The following is a 22,529-nucleotide window of genomic DNA, read 5'->3' as shown; positions in this document are numbered from 1 at the left end:
TGACTACATTCAAGTCAGCTAGCCTAAGTAGATACATGACATGTACCCTAGCTGCAGACGTGTCTGGCATTAAAATACTTCCAATCAATGTGAGAATGTACACTCTTGCATATTAAGCAATAACCTCATTGTTTGCATTCGGTGGAAGTTGTTGGAAAGTAGTGTTTAACCAAGATACTCTAATTGAGTTCCCTCTTATCACCGTCGGTGGTGGAATGACACCTAGATGTTCATGGAAGGTTGAGAATATGTCTTGAACCGTAGTGGGGCCAATGACCACATCTCCGTCTATTGGTAGGCCAAGGAGGACGGCTACATCCTCTAGTGTCACAGTGGTCTCTCTATGGGGGAAGTGAAATGTGTGAGTTTCTGATCTCCACCTTTCTAATAAAGAATTGATGAGGAAGTGGTTGACATCCATGTTTGGGATATACAAGGTGTGTCTGAATCCAGCCCGTTGCATTAAATTTATGACATGGGGATCAAGTATGTCTTGGTTTTTTAGTATCCAAACTCCAGCTCTTCTCGGTCTAAGAACTCTTTCTCGTTTTTCCCATAAGTCGTGAGTGATATGCTCGTGTTGAAGTCGGAGTAGTGACATATCTCGAGGTAGGCGTCCATTTTGTAATGCTAAACATGTTTAGAAATGGTAAATGAACTCTGTAAAGGAAAATCCTTGCATACCTATCAAAAGTTTGGTAGCTAAAGGTTAAAAATCGTTTTGGATATTCAGTTTCATATGACAAAGCTTGGAATGGTAAGCAAAACGCGCTTGCTAAGGAGTTTGGAGATTGGGAAGAGTCTTACAATGAACTTCCTAGGTGGTATCAAGCTGTACAAGAAAGCAATCCCGGCATAATAATTCAATGCACTGGACCTTCTGTACAAGTAAGTGCCCAACCTGACTCTTCTTGCTATATTATGGAACGTGTATTTTGGTCTTTTGGACCATGCATCCAAGGGTTTAACTATTGCAAGCCAGTTGTCCAAGTAGATGACACATTTCTGACAGGAAGATATCAAGGGACATTGCTAATAGCACTAGCTCAAGATGGGTCACGTAATATATTCCCTTTGGCCTTCACGATAATGGAAGGAGAAACAAATGAGGCCTTAATATGGTTTTTTCAACTCTTAAGGGAGCACGTTACACCACAATCAAACCTCTACTTGATAACAGACAGGGGGAAAGGCATATTGGCAGCCCTACAATCTGAAGAAGTACAATGGGAAGCAGATGGATTGCAATCAGTATACTGCATACGTCATATGGTTTCAAATTTCAACAAAAAATTCAAGAATCACGAATTGAAAAACCGGTTAAATAATATGGGTAATAAAATTTTTCTTTCATTCACCATATTCAATAATTAAACTAACTAATATAATTGCATTTTTACAGCTTACGAGGTGAAACAACCCATATTGGATGCTAAATTAGCGGCTTTGAGATCCCATTCACCAGAAGTGGCATCTTGGATTGACAGGATACCACTACAAAAATGGACTCAGGCCTACGATGGGGGTAGTAGATTTGGGCACATGACAACAAACCTGGTAGAATGTATGAATTCTGTTTTAAAAAGAGCTCGTTCATTACCAATTTGTGCTCTAATTAAGGCAACATTTGAAAGGATCGCAACATGGTTTGTTGAGAGAGGGGTTAAGGCAGACTCCATGTTATGAGCAGGCCACCAATATCCCGAGGAAATTAATTATATTATTAGAAAAAATCAACAACAAGCGGGAATGTGTCAAGTTCGTCGATATTCAAGAGAAAATAATGAATTTCAAGTTCAAGAGATGTTTTCTCCCCATGATTACCGCCTACCAATGTCTTTTACAGTTAAATTAAATGATTGGTGGTGTGATTGTGGTCATTTTCAAGTTCTTCGACTGCCTTGTCATCACATAATAGATGTTTGCTCTTTCTTGCATATAGACCTAACCTCATACATCCATCCAGTTTATAGCCTCTACAACATCAACAAAACATATGAAATACAATATCATCCGGTTAGGAATAAAGAATATTGGTCAATATACACCGGACCAAATTTCATTCCACACCCAAACATGCGCCGTAGGATAAGGGGAAGACCACCAACTAATAGAATCCATAATGAGATGGATGAACCAAATCCAAACAGACGAAGCAAATGTTCATATTGTAGAAATGAAGGACATCATAGGGACAACTGTCCCTATCGTTAGTAATTTATTGCTTTATCCAATTTTGTAGTTCATTTTTATTATGTAATTTTTATTGTGTTATTTTTATTATGTATTTTTAGTATGTGAATTTTAATTATGTTATTTCTATTAAGTAATGTATTTTTTAAAACTAATTTATTGTACCAATAAAAAAATTAATTCCCAACAAATTAAATATAATAACGACTCTTAAGAAAAATTTGTGTAAAATAAATTTATCAAAGGTTAAAAAAAATGAAAACTGAAAATTTTTAAAAGATAAAAAAAAACTGAAATCGGCCTTTTGTCTAACGACTTCAGAAATCGGCCTCCTGCCTAGCGACTTCTATTTTTTTTTTTAAAGTAAAAGAAAAAGGAAACTGGCTTTGGAGATAACGACTTCACCTTTAATATCGTCCTCCTCTGACGATATGACCTAGTTTTACAAATAAATTTTCAACCGACCCATATTTACAAATTCTTGGTCAAAATGACCCAGAATTAAAAAAAAAACATATAATTATTGCTTGTTTTCAGGTATATCATGTTAATAATTTTTTGTCTGATATGTTTTTAGTGGATCAATCTAATATAATACTTATATTATTTTATTTTCTAAAACTTTTTTTTAAAAAAAATATATTTGATCTCTATTTTTATTTATTTATATCAATTTAGTTATAATATTTTTTTTATTCAATTATATATTAATTTTTGTTAATTTTATTCAATTGTGTGATTAAAAGAATTGTGCTAAAAGCTAACTCCTCTAGTGTGATTTGAGCTCCTAATCACTCTTCCCCTTTTAACAAGTTACTCATGTTCAACCAAATATTCTTTAACAAACCGGTCTTAGATTAACTTAAATATACTTTCACCTCTCAACCACTCCTTTAAATATAACTAACCTAACAAAATATGCAGAAGAGTTTATGCATAATTATTTTGCATTTATATGCATCTTTATTAAAAAAAAATCCAAATATATATAAAAATATCACCCATGTTGTAATGTGGGCGTTGAATATAAACTCTCTGATAGGTCTTACTCGCAAGCCTTTGACAAAGGCGTACACAAAATTATCTCGTTTGAATATGTCACTTGAACAGTTACATCATATAATCATTTAAGGTAATCTTTCAAAGATTTTGACCACTACTGTTTTCAACTCATCCACCATTCGCATAATATGATACAAAGTTGAGGAGTCTCACTCATTGGGATGTGAAAATCTCAGTATTTCTATTAATTAACTCTTACATTTTTCTTTATCAAATACAATAAGGTTAAATCATTTTATATTTTAAACAAAAAATATTAAGCTACTAGTGTTAAATGGATATTTACTACAAATTGAATGTATAAGCACATTAGACAAGGTGTTCATATATGAAGATTGAGAGTTGTTACTTTACTCATCGCAACTTTCTTTCAAGTTTCGCTCTCAAATACAACGAACATTCATGTCTTCTTCGCTGCTTCGTATTGACTACTACAAGCTTGTATTGTAGTCAACGAGAACATTCACACTACGACTTCACCCACGCGTAATCTCTCAGGTTCACGGTAGTTAACAATGAGGTTCAGCAGTATCACTCCCATAAAATTCTTCTTCCTCTACCTCCAAGCGTGCACCCCTGTGAACAATTTCACAAACACTTGCTGCACCGCTGGAGCATCCTACAACAGTGAAAGAACATGGACAGGGTACTCGTCTCGGTCTCGTGTGCTGGTTTCGTCCTTCCTCAGTGGGCAAGATCCAAGTTCAATCCACGCTCACAAAACCTGTCAATCAACACGCTTATCTGTCAGCGATTTTCCATCGCCGAGATCAAATCCGCCACAAACAACTTCGACGACGCTTCCGTCGTCGGCGTCGGGGGATTCGGCAATGTTTACAGGGGCTTAATCCGCAGAATTTTCATCCCGGGATCTCAGAAACACTTCAATCCAGGTTCGAATGGCGCTAAAAAGTTCCCGGGCAAGATGGAGGTGGCTATCAAGCGCCACAAACCGGGTTCAAAGCAGGGCGCTGAAGAGTTTCTGAACGAGATCGAAATGCTCTCGCAGCTCCGGCATCGCAATCTCGTTCTACTCATTGGTTACTGCAACAGCAAGAAGGAGATGATCCTGGTCTATAATTTCATGGCGCGTGGCAACCTCCGTGACCATCTCTACAACAGCAACAAACCTTCCATGCCATGGAAGCGACGCTTGCAAATCTGTATAGACGTTGCTCACGCGCTTCATTATCTTCACAGTTGCGCCAATAAATACACGATAATCCACAGTGATGTGAAAACCACGAACATCTTGTTGGACGAGGAGTGGGTGGCCAAGGTATCAGACTTCGGGCTTTCAAGAATTGGGCCCAGGGAATCCAAGGCCCATGTCTGCGTCACCGCTATGAAGGGTAGCTTCGGGTATATAGATCCAGAATATTATAAACGACAACATTTGACGGAAAAGTCTGACGTGTACTCTTTTGGAATTGTTTTATTTGAGGTACTGTGCGCTCGCCCGCCTCTGATTCACACCACAGATCCGAGACAAGAGTCGCTCGGTAATTGGGTTAGGTACTGTTACCAAAATGGAACCATGGCAGAAATAATGGACCCCACGTTGAATGGGAAGATTGCGCCTAAATGCTTTAGAATGTTTTGCGAGATTGGGGTGAGTTGTTTATCAGAAATTGGGACGCAGAGACCGTCTATGCACGACGTCGTTTGGGTGCTAGGGAACGCCCTGCAACTACAAGAAAAGGCAGAAATTAGTGTGGCGCATTCTAGTAGCAAACATTTATTGTCTAGTTAGGCAAATTGAATTATTGAAGGGTTGAATATGCATTATTGAATTTATTGAATTGAATTACTTCATTTCTAGGATCAACTGTTCATGGGTCGTTTCAAAGGACTCGTTTGGGGTGCAAATAAAAATCTTGCATATGGGGTCCATAATGTGAATAGAAGGGCTGGAGTATCATCTTGTTTTGTGGGTTATCTTATTTTTCTATGGAAAAGGCGTGTACAAATATATTAAAATGCCTTCTAATAGGATTTGCATCCCTAACAAGTTCAAGTATGATATACGTTACTTATGCTTAAAGCAGTAAAAGTATCTTTTTTTAATTCACTTTCAAGTGTAAAAGACTACTAAATTGTATAAATAATTTGAAAATAAATGGAATATTTAGTTATCAAATTAAAGTGAGAAAAAAACTTTTATGCAAGAATTTTGTATCGTCATGGGGTCCTGCCTAATTCTTATAATAGGATTCAAAGAAAGAATAATGCACCTATGGTTTGATGTGAAACTTGAAGTAAGGTATAACACCCAAAAATTAATTTAAAGTTTATTGTTTCATAAATTGGATCTAAGTTAATCTTTTGACTAGTTTTGATTTAATTAACATATTTTATAGTATAGGAGATATTTAGAAGAACTTAAGGGGTTTATATTTTGTTATTCTCTTTGTATTTTGTAACTGGCATATTATTTCTTGTTTGGAAGATAAATGATTTGTCACCATTTTATTTATGAATAGAAAGACACACAAGGCGAATGTATTGTGATTTTCTGACATGAAACATTAATTTTGTGTTAGATTGTTCAATCTCTATACTTGTCTCTGATTTAGGGCATTCAATATTTTATATGAACAATTTGGCATCCACCGTAAGTATCAATAAAACTTGATTGAACCCCACTTATCGTTAATATGACCAAATGGAGAAATTCATCATAACATTGAGATTAAAAAAAAAAAAAAGCTTATTTAACCTAAATGAAAATGTTCCAGTAAAGGAATAGAATTTCTAGACCAAAAGCAAAAAAGAAAAAAAAGTATTTCAACCTCAACAAATAACACACTTTAAGTCAAAATAGTTTTACCCCTTGATCGTGGGAGTTGTTGTTTTATTTATAGTCAAATCAGTTACAATTTAAAAATCTAATCATCTTTCGGTATATCTTTTAAAATATATCTTTCCAGAATACCTTCTAAAATAATAACCACCAAGAAATAATAATTACTCTAAGAAATAATAACTCTCATAACGACTTATAATAATTACCGAATTTGGGTTACAATAACAATTGAATATCGTAAACAATCAATCTGACCCACATCTAACCATCCGCTTTACTCTTTCATAGGTCGACCCATCGGAGATCTCACAAAAGATTACAAAGATAATAACTACATATAAGATCTATTTTTTGATAATAAAATTTAAACTAAATATAAGACGAATTTAGACTTAATTCCTGGGCCCGGCTTTTGGACGTTTAATATTCATCTTTGAGTATCAGGTTGGGCCCTAATCGACTGGGACAATACACAACCCTCCAACCTTGAGTCCTCATCTTGTTGGGATGATCAAGGTTGTCATAAACCATCCACTATCTTCTAGTATAGGGTTGAGCCTTTACATTTTCTCACACCATCTTTAGGTAAGTTTCTCCGTTTTTGTTAAATTTAGCATTCGTCTCTACTTGCCTCATAATTTTATGGTTGATTAAATTTAAAATTTATGGTTGATTTACTTTACCTGAAAACAACAACATTTTGGTTTTGTCTTAGCTAACCAATAACAACCCCTAGTCATGTCGAGTTAGTTGCTTTAAACGAGTGTTCCTACCCCCCAGTCAAGCTGGGAATTTCTTTTGTCTTGTGCGTCAAATTGGTAATTCATTTGGAAATTATCTTGCAACCCAATAACAACAATTACAACTTTCAAAAGTGTAAGGGGAAACAAAATTCTCTCCCTGACAAATACCACAACTTATTTACTAAGAACATGTGAATCTCACATAGAAACACATCATGTTCATACCTACAAAGGTCATAACTTAGTCAAATAATACGACTTTTAAACTTCCTTCTAACATATAAAGAGTTCTAACAATTAAACATTTCAAAAAAGTTTCCAACTAACTAAGCAACTTCCTCCTACCATAACTCGCAAATGGAGTTCGAATAGCACGACTTTTGTAGTGTCTGCATGATTGATGCTTCATTCGCGCATATATATATATATATATATATATATATATATATATATATATATATATAGCTTTCCTCCAATTGCTCACTGTCTTCATTTCTTTTTCGACCTTCTTCATCTTCATGAATGAAATAGACACCGAAATGATATGAATTACTAATTGTCTGCATACAAATGCCTAATGTTTAGTCACAATGGTATACCATTTATATATTTCAATTTTAGCCCGTACTTATTAAGCAAATATAGTGGGTTTCTATGACGTACCTCATGTTAATATTCTTATTATTGAATCTCGCCTACCTAATGTGCAGGATGCCAATCTTTTTTAGATTTCAAGCGATTAGTAAATGATGGAGTACTTAATACTTTAGATTTTGTTGATTTTGAAACTTGTGTAGATTGCATTAAGTGTAATTAAAATAGCAAGTCCAAAATAGAAGCTAAAAGGAGTTCAAATTTACAAGAAATTATTCATACAGATATTTGTTCAGATATGGATGCGAGTAATCTGAGATAATTCATCACCTTTACAGATGATTACTCACGATACATGTACCTTTACTTACTTCGTTCTAAGGATGAAACTTTAGATGCCTTTAAAGTTTTTAAGGCTGAAGTAGAGTTACAATGCAGAAAACAAATTAAGATTGTGAGATCAAACAGAGGTGGAGAGTACTATGGTAGATACACTATGAGTGGAAATTATTTGGATTTTGTTTAACTCTTAAAAACGACCTATGAAAGGACGAGTTAACAAAGGGGGGAAATTTTTTACACTGTTTCTATAGTTACTTGATTACTACTATAGAATTGCGTAGTTTATATTGAGTTCTATGATTGAAGCCTTGACTTCCCATTGAAAGGCTGAATAGAAGCGAACTTGCCTTTTTTCGCTAATGGCTTGAAAGGATGCAGGTGATGAGGTTTCTATGAACATGGAATTGGGTATGAAGAAAATTGATAGATTAGTAGAAAGTCAATGAACAATGGAACAGGTGAAGATAATCAAAGGGTTAAGGAGTTCCGTTGAGCTTTTAAGTGTAGTTGCTACTTTGAATTCTAAAAATTCCACAAATGCTTCAACTTATGGTGTGCCAAATTCACATCTCTTAGTTTGTGCTCAACTATACCTGGCAGTAGCTTACAAACTGCAGAAAAATGACAAGGTTTCCTCCAAGCATTTACTGCAAGTGTGTTTGTGACTCTCTGAGGTTTTGTGATTGCTTTGATGCAATTTGGTAAGCCAGTAAATTATATCAAATGATGAATTACATATGGCTTTGTATTTGTCCTATGATGCACCGATACTTCAACTTGGTTCACGTATCCGTGTCTGACACGTGTTTGTATCTGATACTTTAAAATACTTTATCGATATTTATCAATGAAATATCTAATTTATAAAGTCGTAGTACAATACAAGAAAATCTTTGAATAATGATCAATTTTAGTGACAAAAAATAATTAGTCATTATATAGTGACCAATTTAAAAACTAAAAATTATTGGCAACTAAAATAGTTCCAAAAATTTATAATTGGTCTCTAAATTGATAATTAAAATTGTTTTCATTATGAATTGGTTTCTAAATTGGTCACCAACATTAACTACCAAGGTTTTGACTACCAAAATAATTTGTCTCTAATTAGGAAATTGGTCTCTAACATATATTTTGTTACTGAAATTGGTCATTATTTGAGAGTTTTGTTATAGTAGTACTTTTACCATGACAACAATTTATATATATTTTTATGTTGACAACTTTAGTACATATAGTTTTAATTTGGATTCACATAATAACAATCATATATTTTATTATGTTTTTAAGAATTAATGTACAATTTCCAATATTCATATATCGTGTATCTATCACGTATCATATCCTATTATTTTCAAAATAAATGTATCAACGTGTCAGATACGTGTCGTATTCGATACACGTATCATATTCGTGCATCACAGGTGTTGTATGATAAATCATGAATTGGTATGATTTGGTATCATAGAGAATGCTATAAGGTTTAGAGTAGCAAAAAATGATTAGATTACTTAGTAGTCATAGTTGCTAGTATAACTTCTAATTTATTCTTTTATAGTTTCTTGAACTGCATCAATTATTGAGGGGCAACATTAATTGAAGGTATTAGGAGAAGGATACTAAGCCTAACAATTTTAGAATTTAATGACACACTAGCAATAAAAAATTAGATTCAACATAACTATTATCATGAAAATCTAAAAAAAGTAAGTAAAAAGTGAACTAAAACTACCTAAGCAAGTGTAAAAAGGTATAAGGACTCTAAAAATCTATTTACTTCTCAAAATTGAACCTTAAAACAGAATTTCACTACCTAGACCAAGACTAATAACTAAAACAGCTAGGCTAAGTAAAAATCTAAACTATACTAACCTACTATCGTTGCAATCTGAATTATCGATGAAACTAAACTTGGTTCTTTTCAAAATAGTTAATACATTAGAAAACTTCATTCTCCAAACCAACTTTGAAGAAGGTGAACGAGAAATGATAGAGGCCGAGATAATTAACCTGATTTAGGATCCGAACTCGACGTCGTTGAAACCGCTTCAAGTTCTCTTCCAAGCTTCTCGACACTGTCTCCACGCTGAAATGAAAACCCTAATGTTCGCACTTCTTCACTGTACAAACTTTGACAGCCTTCGATGCCTTCAGTGCGAGCTTCTCGTGCTTGCTAGTCTATGACTGTTCAACCAAAAGGCGAAGTGATTCGAAGGCAAAGGGTTTTATTCAAACTTAGAAGGTGTTCGAACAATAACAGGAATGCCTCTGACAACCGTTTAAAGTTTCATAGAATTAGGATTAAGTTTTAAGTTTTATGCTTTTAATTTGTTGACTTTCATTTTATATTTTGTATAATTTTCTTTTATTTATAGTATTTATATATATATATATATATATATATATATATATATATATTTATATATATATATATATATATAAAATTATATACTAATATCAATGATTATTTAAAAAAAATTCTTTTAATATCAATATTTAAATATTAAATGAATTTTAAGTGTTTAATTAAATTAAGTTAAATATTTATATTTTATAAATAAAATACATACATACAATTTATTTTTATTTGTAATGTATCATAAATAATTTATTTCATATTTAAAATTTTAAAAAATAAAACAAATTGTACCATAAATATAATAATATATAATAATATCTAACAATATAAATTAATTAACAATATTTATAATTCTTTTATTTGAATAAATTAATATAAAATATAAAAAATAGGGTAAAAGATAATAAATAATTATCAAAATAACTAATCATTTCATTTTGATTTAATTAGTCGGATGGTATCCACTTTCGTTCATTTGTGTCAATTTGGTACCCACTTTAAAAAATGTGTCAATTTCACTACTACATAAACTCATATTTCCTACCAATTTTGTTTTGAAATTTTTTTCGTAAGAAATACTTACAAATTTTGTTGAGAAAAAAAATTTGCAAGAAATTGCTACGAATTTTCTTGCAAAATATTTTGTATAAAACACTTTTCGCAACAAATTTTGCAGGAAATACTTGCAAATTTTATAATTTTGTAGGAAATAATTACCTATGAAGGAATTACTTGCCAATTAAAATTCTTAGAAGAAATGGTAGAAAAAAGTCTTTTCTTGCAACATAATTTACAAATAAGGGATTAATTTATATAATAATAAAATATATTTTTGATAATATGTTAATACATTGATAGTTTTTAAAAGTTTCTTTAATAAATTCATTTTTATAGAATAATTTGTATATTATTTTTTTAATTAGAAATTCTATTTATTAGGTTTGGATTAGCAACAAAATCATTTTATAGTTAAAACCATAATTAATTAGCTTCAACTTAACTATCATATTATGTTGTATCTAATTCCTAACTAATTAGCTACAAGTTAACTACCATATTATGTTGTGTCTAATCCCTAACTAATTATCTTTAAATTAGCTACCATATTATGTTGTATCTAATTCCTAACTAATTAGTTACAACTTAGCTACAATATTTATGTCGTGTATAATTTCTAACTAATTAGCTACAACTTAGCTACTATATTTATGTTGTGTTTAAACCTTAACTAATTAGCTACAACTTAGTTACCATATTTATGTTGTATTTAATCCCTAACTAATTAGCTACAACTTAGTTACCATATCTATGTTATGTCTAATCCCTAACTAATTAGCTACAACTTAGCTACCATATTTATGTTGTGTTTAATCCCTAACTAATTAGCTACAACTTAGCTACCATATTATGTTGTGTCTAGTCCCTCACTAATCAGCTACAACATATACGCCTTTGGGAATGTCCATCTGAATTGACATTTTAGAACCCACAAGAGAAGAAACTAGTCAGTATTTCATTGGATATGCTGAAAAAGTCCAAAGGTAGTTATAATGTTTTATTGTCCATCTCCTAACACTACAATCGTGGAATCAAGAAATGTAAAGTTTTCTGTAAATGACTTCATTAGATATTTAATTCAAAATAATCATAATAAAGTTCAACCCTCTAAATCAAATGATAAACTGGTAGTCATTCATGTTCCTTTGGTTCAATAGCGTATTAGACAACTAGTTATTCGATTTCCACAAACTGTTGGAGTCAAGTTGCTGAGGAACCAGTTGAACAATAAGTTTCTCATCAAGGTAATAAAGCAACATTAAGAAGATTTACAAAGATCAAAAGATCAATCAACAATTTCTAGTGATTATAAAGTGTATTTACAATAATCAGATTATAACATTGAAGTCAAAAATGAAGTCAAAAATGATCTTGAACGAGAACATATGAAAAATGTTTCATATGCTTCAGTTGTTGAAAGTTTAATGTATGCTTAAGTTCGTACCAAACCAAACATTTCACAGTTAGAGTTTTGAGAGATATCAGAGTAATCCAGGTGTTGACCACTAGAAAGTTGCAAAGAAGGTAAACAAATATCTTCAAGGATAAAAATATTTCATGCTCATACACAGACAAACTGATAGTTTGGAGGTGGTAGGCTACTTCTATTTAGATTTTTTTGGTTGCATTAATACTAGAAAATCAACTTTTGGTTATATTTTTATTCTAACTAGTGGAGCTATATTTTGGAGCAGCAAAAAGCATACTTTGACTACTACTTCTACTATTGAGGTTGAGTTTGTTTCAAATTTTAAAGCTACCTCAGATGGTGTATGGTTGAAGAGTTTTTATATATGGGTTTAGAGTTATGAATTCAATTACTGGCTAGGTCATTAACATTAAATATCTAGCTATAAGAGAATGTGTTAAGTGGTCATTGAACATGTTAGCACTGAGTTGATGATTGTCGATCCTTTGACTAAAGGCATGCCATTAAAGAATTTTAAGGTTCATTTAGTGCAAATGGGACTTGGTTCAGCATTGTGACAATCATTAATTTTACTTTGATAAAACTCTTATTCATTTTTTTCTCATTTTGGCTTGCACATATTTGTTTATTTTGAGAAATTTCGTTTGACCCAAAATAAACATATGGTTTATTCATTAGTTAAGAGCTTTTGATAAGAGACTTGATATATTGTGCTACATGGGAGATAATACTCATTTTGAAGGATCAATCACCATGATCCTTGTATTTAGTTTCTTGTATTGTTGTATTGATTTATAATTAGATAAATGTGGAGAATGTTGGAAATTTTCCATACATGTGATATGTGGATAATATGAGATACTCACATGGTCAATTATTTTCATAGATGTAGTCCATTTGTCAATTAATTTTATAAGTGTTGCAAAAGTTTTGATATAGTAATCTTATATAATTGACAATAATTTATTATGACAATTTTTATGTGATGGACAATGAGCTCTGTAAATTTTACAATCTACTATGTGATTTGGGTCATCAAATATGCTATTTTCTACTGTATACTATATTATCAAAGTTTAGGAAGTGAGGGTAACATTAAATGATTTTCGTGACAATTGCAATGGCTAAAATTGGTCCTTATTCCTTTTTACGCATTAATTTCACAAATCTGAGTTGAGTTTCATAATGTGTATGAAGTGTTCAGGATTGTGTTGCGAAAGTGATCATGATTAAGATACTTTTAAAAGTGTTCTTATGGAACCGAGGTCTGTAGTCCACAAATCAGTCAAGGGTCTCGAACGTCTTGCTTCGGGTCGGTCTTCTTTTACTTCAAAGGGGGGCCTGAGGGCGGTGCATGGGACCTGCAAAAGACACTCTGAATTCTAAGTCAGCACTGGTGATGTCAGGGTTTCAGAGAATAATTTAATGCGTAATCAATGCATATAATAGTGTGCTATTTATACTTTTGTACCTGTGGGTCCTACCTGTAATGGGCCTTTGGGCCCAATATCTCTTTTCTAGCTTATTTTACGATCCAGTGTTAAGGGTGGAATTTACCAAGGGGTCCTTCGAATATTGGCGGTACCCGGTACTCAGTACTCGGCCATGAGATGCGTCGAGGGTGGTTTTTCCTTTGGAAGGGTGCCTTTCGCAGGGTAGGCGGCCACGGGGTTCTGGTTGTAGGCCGTGTTGTTTAGAAGGAGCGTCTTCGTGAAGGGGTGTGTAAGGCTAGGTGGGGGCCGTGTTCTCCATGTGGAGGTGTTCCTGCGTGGTAGGCGGCCATCGTGCTCTTTGGGGGCCGTGTAGTTCTGTGCGAAGGGGTCTTTGCGTGGTATGCAACCGTTGTGCTCTTTGGGGGTCGTGTACTCGGGTACGGTTGGGACATCAATATGTGGCCATTGTGCTTTTTGGGGGCCGTGTACTCGGGTACAGTTGGGACAAAAAGGTTTTCTATATTAGTTTGATCCTTAATACTTTCACCAATCCACTTACAAAATTACACCTAGTTTTGAGTTTCATAATATGTATGAAGTGTTCAGGATTGTGTTGCGAAAGTGATCATGGTTAAGATACTTTTAAAAGGTTTTTTATATTAGTTTGATCCCTAATACTTTCACCAATCCACTTATGAAATTACACCTAGTTGAAGAGGTATGTGATTGATCACCTCTATAAGGCTCTCAATGTGAAATTGAATTGGCTTTTTCTCCAAAAATAATAGTGAATGTTGGATACATGATGATGTTTTTTGTTCTTGAAACATAATCTTATATTTTTCATTTTGTCTCTATTCTAGAGATCATTTTTCTCTAAATTTATTTTGCCATAATATCTTTAATTTCATGTGAATTTTAGTTTGTGAACCTGACTTTTATGAGCTATATATCTTCATTATTCAAACCATCATTCTCAATAAAATTTGTGCGATCAAATTTTAAGCCACATGTAAAATAAGAATGTTAAACTAGTGTTATGCTAAAAGTGACTTAATTATTATAATATTAATAGTATTTCCTTGTCTCATTTTCTTATTTCGTAAAGTGAATGGTAAAGGTTAAATATGTTCCAATTGTGTAGGTTGAAACTAATTTTCCCTTCACTTAAAACAAAAACCAGTACTTTATTTTTTAAATGAAGAAAAATTTTAATGGTTAACCTAGTTTAGGTGAGAAACAAAAAACTGAACCAAGTTTCAATAACATGAATGCAACAATCTATATTATAAGGTGAAACACGTTAACTACATCACGCATGCTTCACTAAGAAATTAGTGTTTATAAATATATCCAGAAATAATCAACCGGAGCTATGTACTCTTCTGTGTCCACGAAAGAGTTTGATGCTCTCATAGGTTATGCCCACAAAGACAACTCAGCACACTTTTAAAAATGTAAGCAACTACAGTTTGAAGACATCAACCAACACATCATCTGAGTGCACTTCTTCCTTAACATAGCAATCCAAGACCCAGATACAAATAAATCCTTAAAACTATAAAATTGTGTACATCAAATAATAGGGACCGGAAACAGGGGTTGCCAAAAACGGTTACAAAAACCCAAATCTAAAAACCACTTAACACGACTTTGAAAATAAAAAAAATGCAAGAAAAACGAAAGTTGACCATTTGATGTAAAAGTGAGGACGAAAACTCGAGATAGAGAACAATGCACCAGACCCTAAAAATAGAAGCAATACGTGAGAGGCTGAGACATAGTGAAAGAAAGCCCGAGAAGAAGCAACGATGCAATGAAACAGATGAAGGAAAGCACGAGAGACTAAAAATGGAGAAGGACCGAGATAGACGTAGAAAGAAGGAAGAGCGCGAGACACAAAGAAAGGAGAAAAAGCACGAAAGGAAAAATAATTGAAAACCGGAATAGCTCTCTCTTTGAAGTCAACATGGAAAATTTTATGAAAATTAAAAAATAAAAGTAAAAAATGAAACATAGGAACCAACTCAGTCAAACGTTTGTCAAAATTTATGTTTTAATATATATCTTGGATAAAAAAATATATAAAAGTATACCACGTTAAGTTCGTTAAAAAATAACTTTGTCAAAAGATAGTTTTAAAGTAGTCTACTAAACAAAATATTTCAAACTCGCCTTTGCTTTTAAATAATAAACAAGACACATTGTCAAATGAACGTTTTTGTTTTGGAAAATGATAAAGTGACTCCATATTTTGACTCCATATTTTGACTCCATACTTGACTCCATGAGGTGGCCTGCACATGTGGATTTTAATGCTTAAATTAAAATTAATTTTATTAAAGCATCTTACTTGAGACGTGGCACATTTTGGAGAGTGGGTGTGGACGTGAAAATTGAGAGGGTCAGAAACACGTTTTGGAGAGTGGGTTTGGGCGTGAAAATTGAAAGGGTGGGAAATTAGGTTTTCTTTGAAGAGTGGGTTGCGTAGAGAAAGCAAAAACGAAAAAAGGGAAAAGAAAGAAAGAAAGGGAAAACCCACTCGAAAGGAGAAAGGAAGAAAGGAGAATACGTGTGTCGTAGTGACTCGAAGAAGACGAAGGGAGAAGACTAAGGGAGAAGACGAAGAGAGAAGACGAAGGGAGAAGACGAAGAGAGAAGACGAAGGGAGAAGACGATCCTCCCAGGGTTAGGATTTTTGTTCGTCTCCATTGTTGGATTCAGCATCGTGGTTCGTAGGTATGTTTTCTTTTTTTTTTTGTGTTTCTCCACTACGCCAACAAGTTTGTGGTATTTTTTTTCGAAGTTGTCGTTGTGGGTTTTTTGGTTAAGGAACTGAGATTTTGTTTTGGTTTTCACCTGCATAATCGAGTGAGTTATTCTTTAAAGGCAAATTTAACATCTATCTTGTACAAGTGAATGACCACAACACTGTAATCGAACACAAAGCTTACGAAGTTAGGGTTTTTGGTGCTTTCAGTTGTTCGATTCAGTCGGTGGTTGGTAAGTTTGTGTTATTTTTCCGTTTTTATGATTTTGGTGCTTTGATAGGTGCATGAATACTAGTTTTCTAACTAGGTTGATGAAATCTGTCTTATTTTACTGTGATGACCTGTTTGCTCACAAGTGATGACCTGTGCTGCATTTTGTGCAATAATGTGGTTTGACTCAATTTTTTGAACTCATACCAGTCAATAGTTGATTATGGGGTGATTAAGTATGGGTAATATGCGTTCATTTGTAATAATATCTTTGATGTGGTTTCAAACCCAAGTGCATTAAAGTTGTATGATTTATTGATGATGACTTGTGTGCATCCAAGTGATGACTTGTGCTGCATTTTTTGCAATCAGGTGGTTTGACTCAATCTTTTTAACTTCCATATTATTTTATTCCATAATTGATTATTGTGTGATTCTGTTTGGATAATGTGAGTTAATTTGTAATTATCTCTTTGATGTGGTTTCATAGCCAACTTGATTACACTTGTGTTATGTATGAGTGATGACTTGTTTGGTCACAAGTGATGATTTGTGTTGAATTTTTTGGAAGCGTGTGGTATGACTGAATTTTTTTGATCTTTCATGTGATAGCACTCAATAGTTGATTATGGGGTGATTAAGTATGGATACTGTGATTTCATTTGAAATTATCTCTTTGATGTGGTTTCAAACCCAAATGGATTAAAGTTGTATGATTTATTGATGATGACTTGTGTGCATCCAAGTGATGACTTGTGCTGCATTTTTTGCAATCAGGTGGTTTGACTCAATCTTTTTAACTTCCATATTATTTTATTCCATAATTGATTATTGGGTGATTTTGTTTGGATAATGTGAGTTAATTTGTAATTATATCTCTGATGTGGTTTCATAGCCAACTTGATTACACTTGTGTGATGTATGAGTGATGACCTGTTTGGTCACAAGTGATGATCTGTGTTGAATTTTTTGGAAGCGTGTGGTATGACTGAATTTTTTTTATCTTTCATGTGATAGCACTCAATAGTTGATTATGGGGTGATTAAGTATGGATACTATGATTTCATTTGAAATTATCTCTTTGATGTGGTTTCAAACCCAAGTGGATTAAAGTTGTATGATTTATTGATGATGACCTGTTTGCTCATAAGTGATGACCTGTGTTGAATTATTTGGAAGCATGTGCTATGAATCAATTTTTTCATGTTTCATGTCATACTAGTCAATAGTTGATTATGGGGTGATTACCTGGGGTTATGTATTCAGGTCATAAATATGGCTGCAGTCAGTGAGGGAAGTGAATTCAATGTTGACCACAAGGTATGATAAATTTTGGAATTCAATTTATTTTGAAATTTGTTATGATAAAAATGACATAACTAAATTTTTTTTATTGTTCCATATTTGTTTTAGGCATTCATGCCGGACAAAATTGATTGGTAGTTTGAATAAGAAGTTAACAGATGAGCAAAAGTCATTTATCCGAGGAACACCATTTGGATGGATGGTTGAGTTGAAAGAGTCTGTTAAAATATCTAGGAATCTTTTGAGTCCGTTAATTAGTAGGTGGGTGGAAAGGTTGGGGGGGTTTCACATGAGTACAGAAGTTGTTGGATTTACCTATTTAGATGTATGTCTTGGTCTAGGTTTGAGGGTGGTTGGTGAGAACATTAATTTAAACCAGGAAGGGTTAAATAGTGATTCAAGGAATTTATTTGGAGCTTCCAAAGTTGTTGATATCGAAATGGTATATGATTAAATCTTAAAACATATTAAAGTGCTTTGTTTAGAGGATTTTGGTAAGCTTTACCTTTTGTTAGCAATTTCTGAGTTTTTGTTGCCCAATCGTAGTGGAATAGTTTTTTCTATTTTGTTCAACATTGTTGATGACCTTGGTAGTATTGGGAAATTTAATTGGGGTCGAGTGGTGTATGAGTTTTTGGTTGGCAGTATATGTGAAGCTAAATTGTTCTTGAAGGAGAAACAAAGTACCAAACACTTCCATGTAGCTGGATGTGTTTATTTGTTACAGGTACTGTATGTTAAATTAATTTCAAACTTGTTTGATTAGTTTAAAATATTTGGTTATGAGTTTTGACTGATTTTGATTACAATTGTGGCAGTTATGGTCTTTTGACCATTTCTTGATTTCGAATTTAAAGGATTGTCAGCGTACGACAAAGTTTCCCAGAATCTTGCATTGGATGGAAATGAAAGCAGGGGACAATGTAATTAAAAGGAGTTTGACAAATAACACTGTAAGTTGGGTATTTTGCTGTTTGATTTTTTTCCTAAATCTGTTATCTATATTGATTGAAGTTTGTTGTGAATTGTTTCAGGTTGTTGCAGATGTTGCTGCCTCTGTAGAAGAGCTGACCAATTCCTTCGTTAAAGAAGGTTTTGAGGTATATGGACGTCAAACTAAGGGTACTAAAATAGTTGACTTAATTAAAGCTGTTGAACATCAAGAAAGTGTGCTAGGAGAATTGCAAAAAGAACTTGTAGACTTGAATGCAATGATGATTGAGAGGAAGAACCAGCGCCAGCATCAGCAGGGCAAAATGAAGTTTTCTGAGTTTGGTGAACCAAGTGTTGGTCATTCGCAAATACGGGTTCTTAAAACAATAATTACCTGAACAACTACAACAGATCCGGCTAAGTTAAGGCTACGAGTATTTATCTTTTCTCGTACAACCTTACATCTACGATTGAGTGTAGAGATCAAAAAACTATGCATTGAATCTGCCCAGTTATAGTCACTTAAGTTGTCAAGGTTGTCTAAGACTTTGAAAGGCATATTGGTCACTGTCCTAGAGGTCCTAGGAAAATAAAATACAGTAAAACAAAATAACAGATACAACCTACAAGCATTGTCTGCATCATCATCACTAACCACTAAGTTCTTAATCTTGTTAATTATGTCTCGCAAGGTGATTGGTTTCTTATCAAAAAGTGAACCTACTACCCCACTTACATCAACATCAAATTCAACACATTTACCAACCATACTAAGACCTAGGCATATACAAACATCATAAACCGATAACCCCACCAAATGCTGACCTACACGAGTGTATCCCCCTTGTGGAACCCATCTACGCAACACTTCCCTCAACAAAGGACAATTTATTTCCAATGCATTGTCCACCTCCAAACACCATCTAAATGGTGTTGCCTAAATCCGCTTACGGTGGGTGTCTTTTAGTACATTGTTTACTTCAACAATGTACTTGCTTTCGCACCTATGCACAATTCGCACCTAAAGCACCATGAAAAAAAATATTAATTATAAATAAATAAAAAGTTAAATCACTTAAAGATTCCAATTATACCTGATTAACATTTTTTACCACCTTCTTCTTCTTCCCTTTATTGCTTGCTTCCGGAATACATTTGCGTTGACGTTTACTAGACATCTTACTTGAAATTCCTAAGTAACATACCAAGTTCATTGAAATTCATCAAACATATATCTACAAAGGACCAAATATAACTGAAAATTTATCACATGCAATAAAGTAAATAACCTCATAAACAATTATTGACTGTTATAACAAAATAGATAAAAAAAGTTGATTAATAAACTGATTGCAAAAAATGTATCACAGGTCATCACTTGGGTGCACAAAAGTCATCACCAACAAATCAGACATCTTTAACCCCACTTATTACAAATCACATCTTATTAACCAACGTCATTCACCCCAAAAACACGAATTGACTACTATAGTATGAGTTCAAAAAATTGAGTAAAACCACATTGTTGCAAGAAATGCTGCATAGGTCATCACTTAGTTTCACACAGGTCATCACACACAAAATGTGACAGATTTAATATACCTATTCACAAAACTAGTACTTGGTTGAACAATGAACAATCAACCTACAAATTGTTAGTAAAAAAATTAAAAATTGAAACAAAATTAAAATATAGGAATCAAACAACACATGTTGTAACAAAATTAAAATATAGGAATCAAACACCAGATGCTCTGATCCATGGTCATGGTGAAGGTAAGAACTGGAAACTTGCTTATCATTTGCTGATTGAAATGTTGGGTTTGGGATTGCTTCCAAATATAGACACTTCAAATTTAGTGGAGAGTCTTTTGAAAGAACATGGTAGGTTGGGTCTGTGTGTTAAATTGGATACAAAATTAGAGAATCAGAAGTTGCAAAAGTTGTGTAGAGGAGGTGAACTAAATGCTGCTTATAAGAAAGTGATACTAAACTGTGCAAAATGTTCTTAAGGTGATACTAAACTATATTGTAGACTTATGCTCAGTGTTGTTGATTCATGTATTCATAAGCTTTAATTTATTTGCAGTCTAACAAAGCACACATTTTTGGGGACTTTTATGTCTTGAGCAGCAACTTTATAAAGGTGTGTTCTTGTATTTCATGTAGTCTTGTAGAAGTCAACTTAATTATTTAATTTTACAAACCACGTTGTCTATTTAGTTAGGCAAACATGCACTACTGCTAGTGTGCAGTTTGAAGATTGGTTTAACAGATTTATTATTGCAATGAGAACAAAAGTTTAGGTGATAGACGTTTGTTATGAAATTGTCTTACAAGAGGTTCAGGACTGCCATCAATAAACAGTTCAGCAAATTACTACTCAGGTCTCCATACACGGCTATCAATGGGAATCCTAAAAAATGTTGTGATATAAACTGCCTGCATTCTCATCTACTGTTGAGAACTGAATTAGACGATAGGTTATACATTCGACCCTATTTTAAATGAACATATGTATGACCCTTTTGGGCTTTATATTCCTTTCTATGATTAATTTCCTTCACAATATGCAGATTTTGTTTTGGTTCTTCTCCTTCCTTGATTAAGACCTGAGAATCAAGTGTAGAAGTTATTGCTGAATAAAAATATCTATCTCCAACTATTTTTTATCAATGGTTTCCTCATGTTTGTATATTTTTCTCCATCATCTACTAGGACATCTGTGATCATGTTGTGAAAGAGTTTGAGACGTTAGATGTTTCAAGGTCTGTTGGCTCTACCATGCCTGATAATGTTAAAGTACCCAATGAAGCTAAAGTAGGACGTCAGTCGAGCAGGTTAAATGAGTCCAATGACATGGCAAGTGATGGTGGTGCCAACAGGCAAGCTGATAAAGGATCAAAGAAGAAAAAGGGGAAAGCCACAACAAATGCAGTAGTAAATCTATCTGAAAGTGGGGCAGATAACCAGGAACACACTTCGACAAAATCTAAGAGAGGCAAGAAAAGAGGTAAGGACACATCTGCACAAACATTCGATTCGAAGGCAGGTTCTAAGAAAGAATTGCTTAAAATAAAAGAGGAAGATCTCAGTCCCTCAGAAGAATGGATCATGCAGAAAATTACAGCATTAGTTTCTGATTTTGAAGAACAAGGTCTGTAGGCTTAGCTATCAATTTTGTTCTTTCTTGCATATATATTTTCCCCATTTTTCTCAAATTTAGATATAAATTGATAGGTATAGATGACCCTGAAATAGTTCTTAGGCCTTTGGCTAACCAATTAAGGCCTACAATAATCAGTTCTTGGATGGAGAAAAAGAAGGCACTGCTTACAAACAATGCAGAAAAAATGAAACATTTGCTTGATAATTTGCAGAAGAAACTTGACGAGGTTTGACTGCTAAAATTGCATCGTTTTTTTTTACTGCATTCACTATTGTTTTGTCTTTATGTAGCTTTCTTTCCTTCTTTCATTTGGGAATACTCTTCTAGACATGTAAAATTAGTGTGTACAGCTCCCTATGTTGATTGTGTATTTTTCTGGCAGTAATTTTCAACAAGGTGTGTCTTGCATGATAGTTTATATCTTGGCAATTTGGAAGGTGATATGCACCGAAGCCAGAAAGAGAAAAACAACAGTAAATCTTTACAAAAAAATTGTTCATATCCTGATGGCTGGTCAATCCATGAAGAACAATCAGGACATCTAAGAATTATCTTGACGCAACAAAACAAACCCTAAGACAACAAATAGAAAAAAAATCGTCATACCTACAATCTGCTACAA

The 22,529-nt window shown here is 33.4% G+C and overlaps 3 protein-coding genes across 3 annotated transcripts; all 3 read left to right on the top strand.

Moving 5' to 3' along the window:
* Positions 1-419: 419 nt before the first annotated feature.
* LOC114180427 lies at positions 420-1,686 on the top strand. Its single transcript, XM_028066747.1, has 3 exons — positions 420-486; positions 734-1,333; positions 1,403-1,686. Exons 1-3 carry the CDS (start codon positions 420-422, stop codon positions 1,684-1,686), a joined length of 951 nt encoding a protein of 316 aa, XP_027922548.1.
* Positions 1,687-3,418: 1,732 nt separating this feature from the next.
* LOC114181146 (receptor-like protein kinase FERONIA) lies at positions 3,419-5,322 on the top strand. The gene has a single exon (XM_028067505.1). The coding sequence runs from the start codon at positions 3,893-3,895 to the stop codon at positions 5,006-5,008; it is 1,116 nt and encodes a 371-aa protein (XP_027923306.1). The 5' UTR covers positions 3,419-3,892; the 3' UTR covers positions 5,009-5,322.
* A 15,650-nt stretch (positions 5,323-20,972) lies between these two features.
* On the top strand, positions 20,973-22,171 carry LOC114181148 (E3 UFM1-protein ligase 1 homolog). The gene is made up of 2 exons (XM_028067508.1): positions 20,973-21,895; positions 21,979-22,171. The coding sequence occupies exons 1-2, from the start codon at positions 21,523-21,525 to the stop codon at positions 22,137-22,139; spliced, it is 534 nt and encodes a 177-aa protein (XP_027923309.1). The 5' UTR covers positions 20,973-21,522; the 3' UTR covers positions 22,140-22,171.
* The last annotated feature ends 358 nt before the right edge of the window (positions 22,172-22,529 follow it).

This window comes from Vigna unguiculata, chromosome 4 (assembly GCF_004118075.2).
Source record: "Vigna unguiculata cultivar IT97K-499-35 chromosome 4, ASM411807v1, whole genome shotgun sequence".
NCBI lineage: Eukaryota > Viridiplantae > Streptophyta > Magnoliopsida > Fabales > Fabaceae > Vigna > Vigna unguiculata.
Note: the sequence above shows the minus strand (reverse complement) of the source record. Positions and strands in the feature narration are given on the sequence as shown.

Bases quoted from the DNA above. Each gene is read 5' to 3' on its own strand.
- LOC114180427 (XM_028066747.1), top strand. From the start codon at position 420: ATGTTTGGGATATACAAGGTGTGTCTGAATCCAGCCCGTTGCATTAAA. The intron at 487-733 runs GTATGTCTTGGT...TTGGATATTCAG, and splicing joins ATTTATGACATGGGGATCAA to TTTCATATGACAAAGCTTGG. The intron at 1,334-1,402 runs GTAATAAAATTT...GCATTTTTACAG, and splicing joins AAACCGGTTAAATAATATGG to CTTACGAGGTGAAACAACCC.
- LOC114181146 (XM_028067505.1), top strand. From the start codon at position 3,893: ATGGACAGGGTACTCGTCTCGGTCTCGTGTGCTGGTTTCGTCCTTCCT.
- LOC114181148 (XM_028067508.1), top strand. From the start codon at position 21,523: ATGCCTGATAATGTTAAAGTACCCAATGAAGCTAAAGTAGGACGTCAG. The intron at 21,896-21,978 runs GTCTGTAGGCTT...ATAAATTGATAG, and splicing joins TTCTGATTTTGAAGAACAAG to GTATAGATGACCCTGAAATA.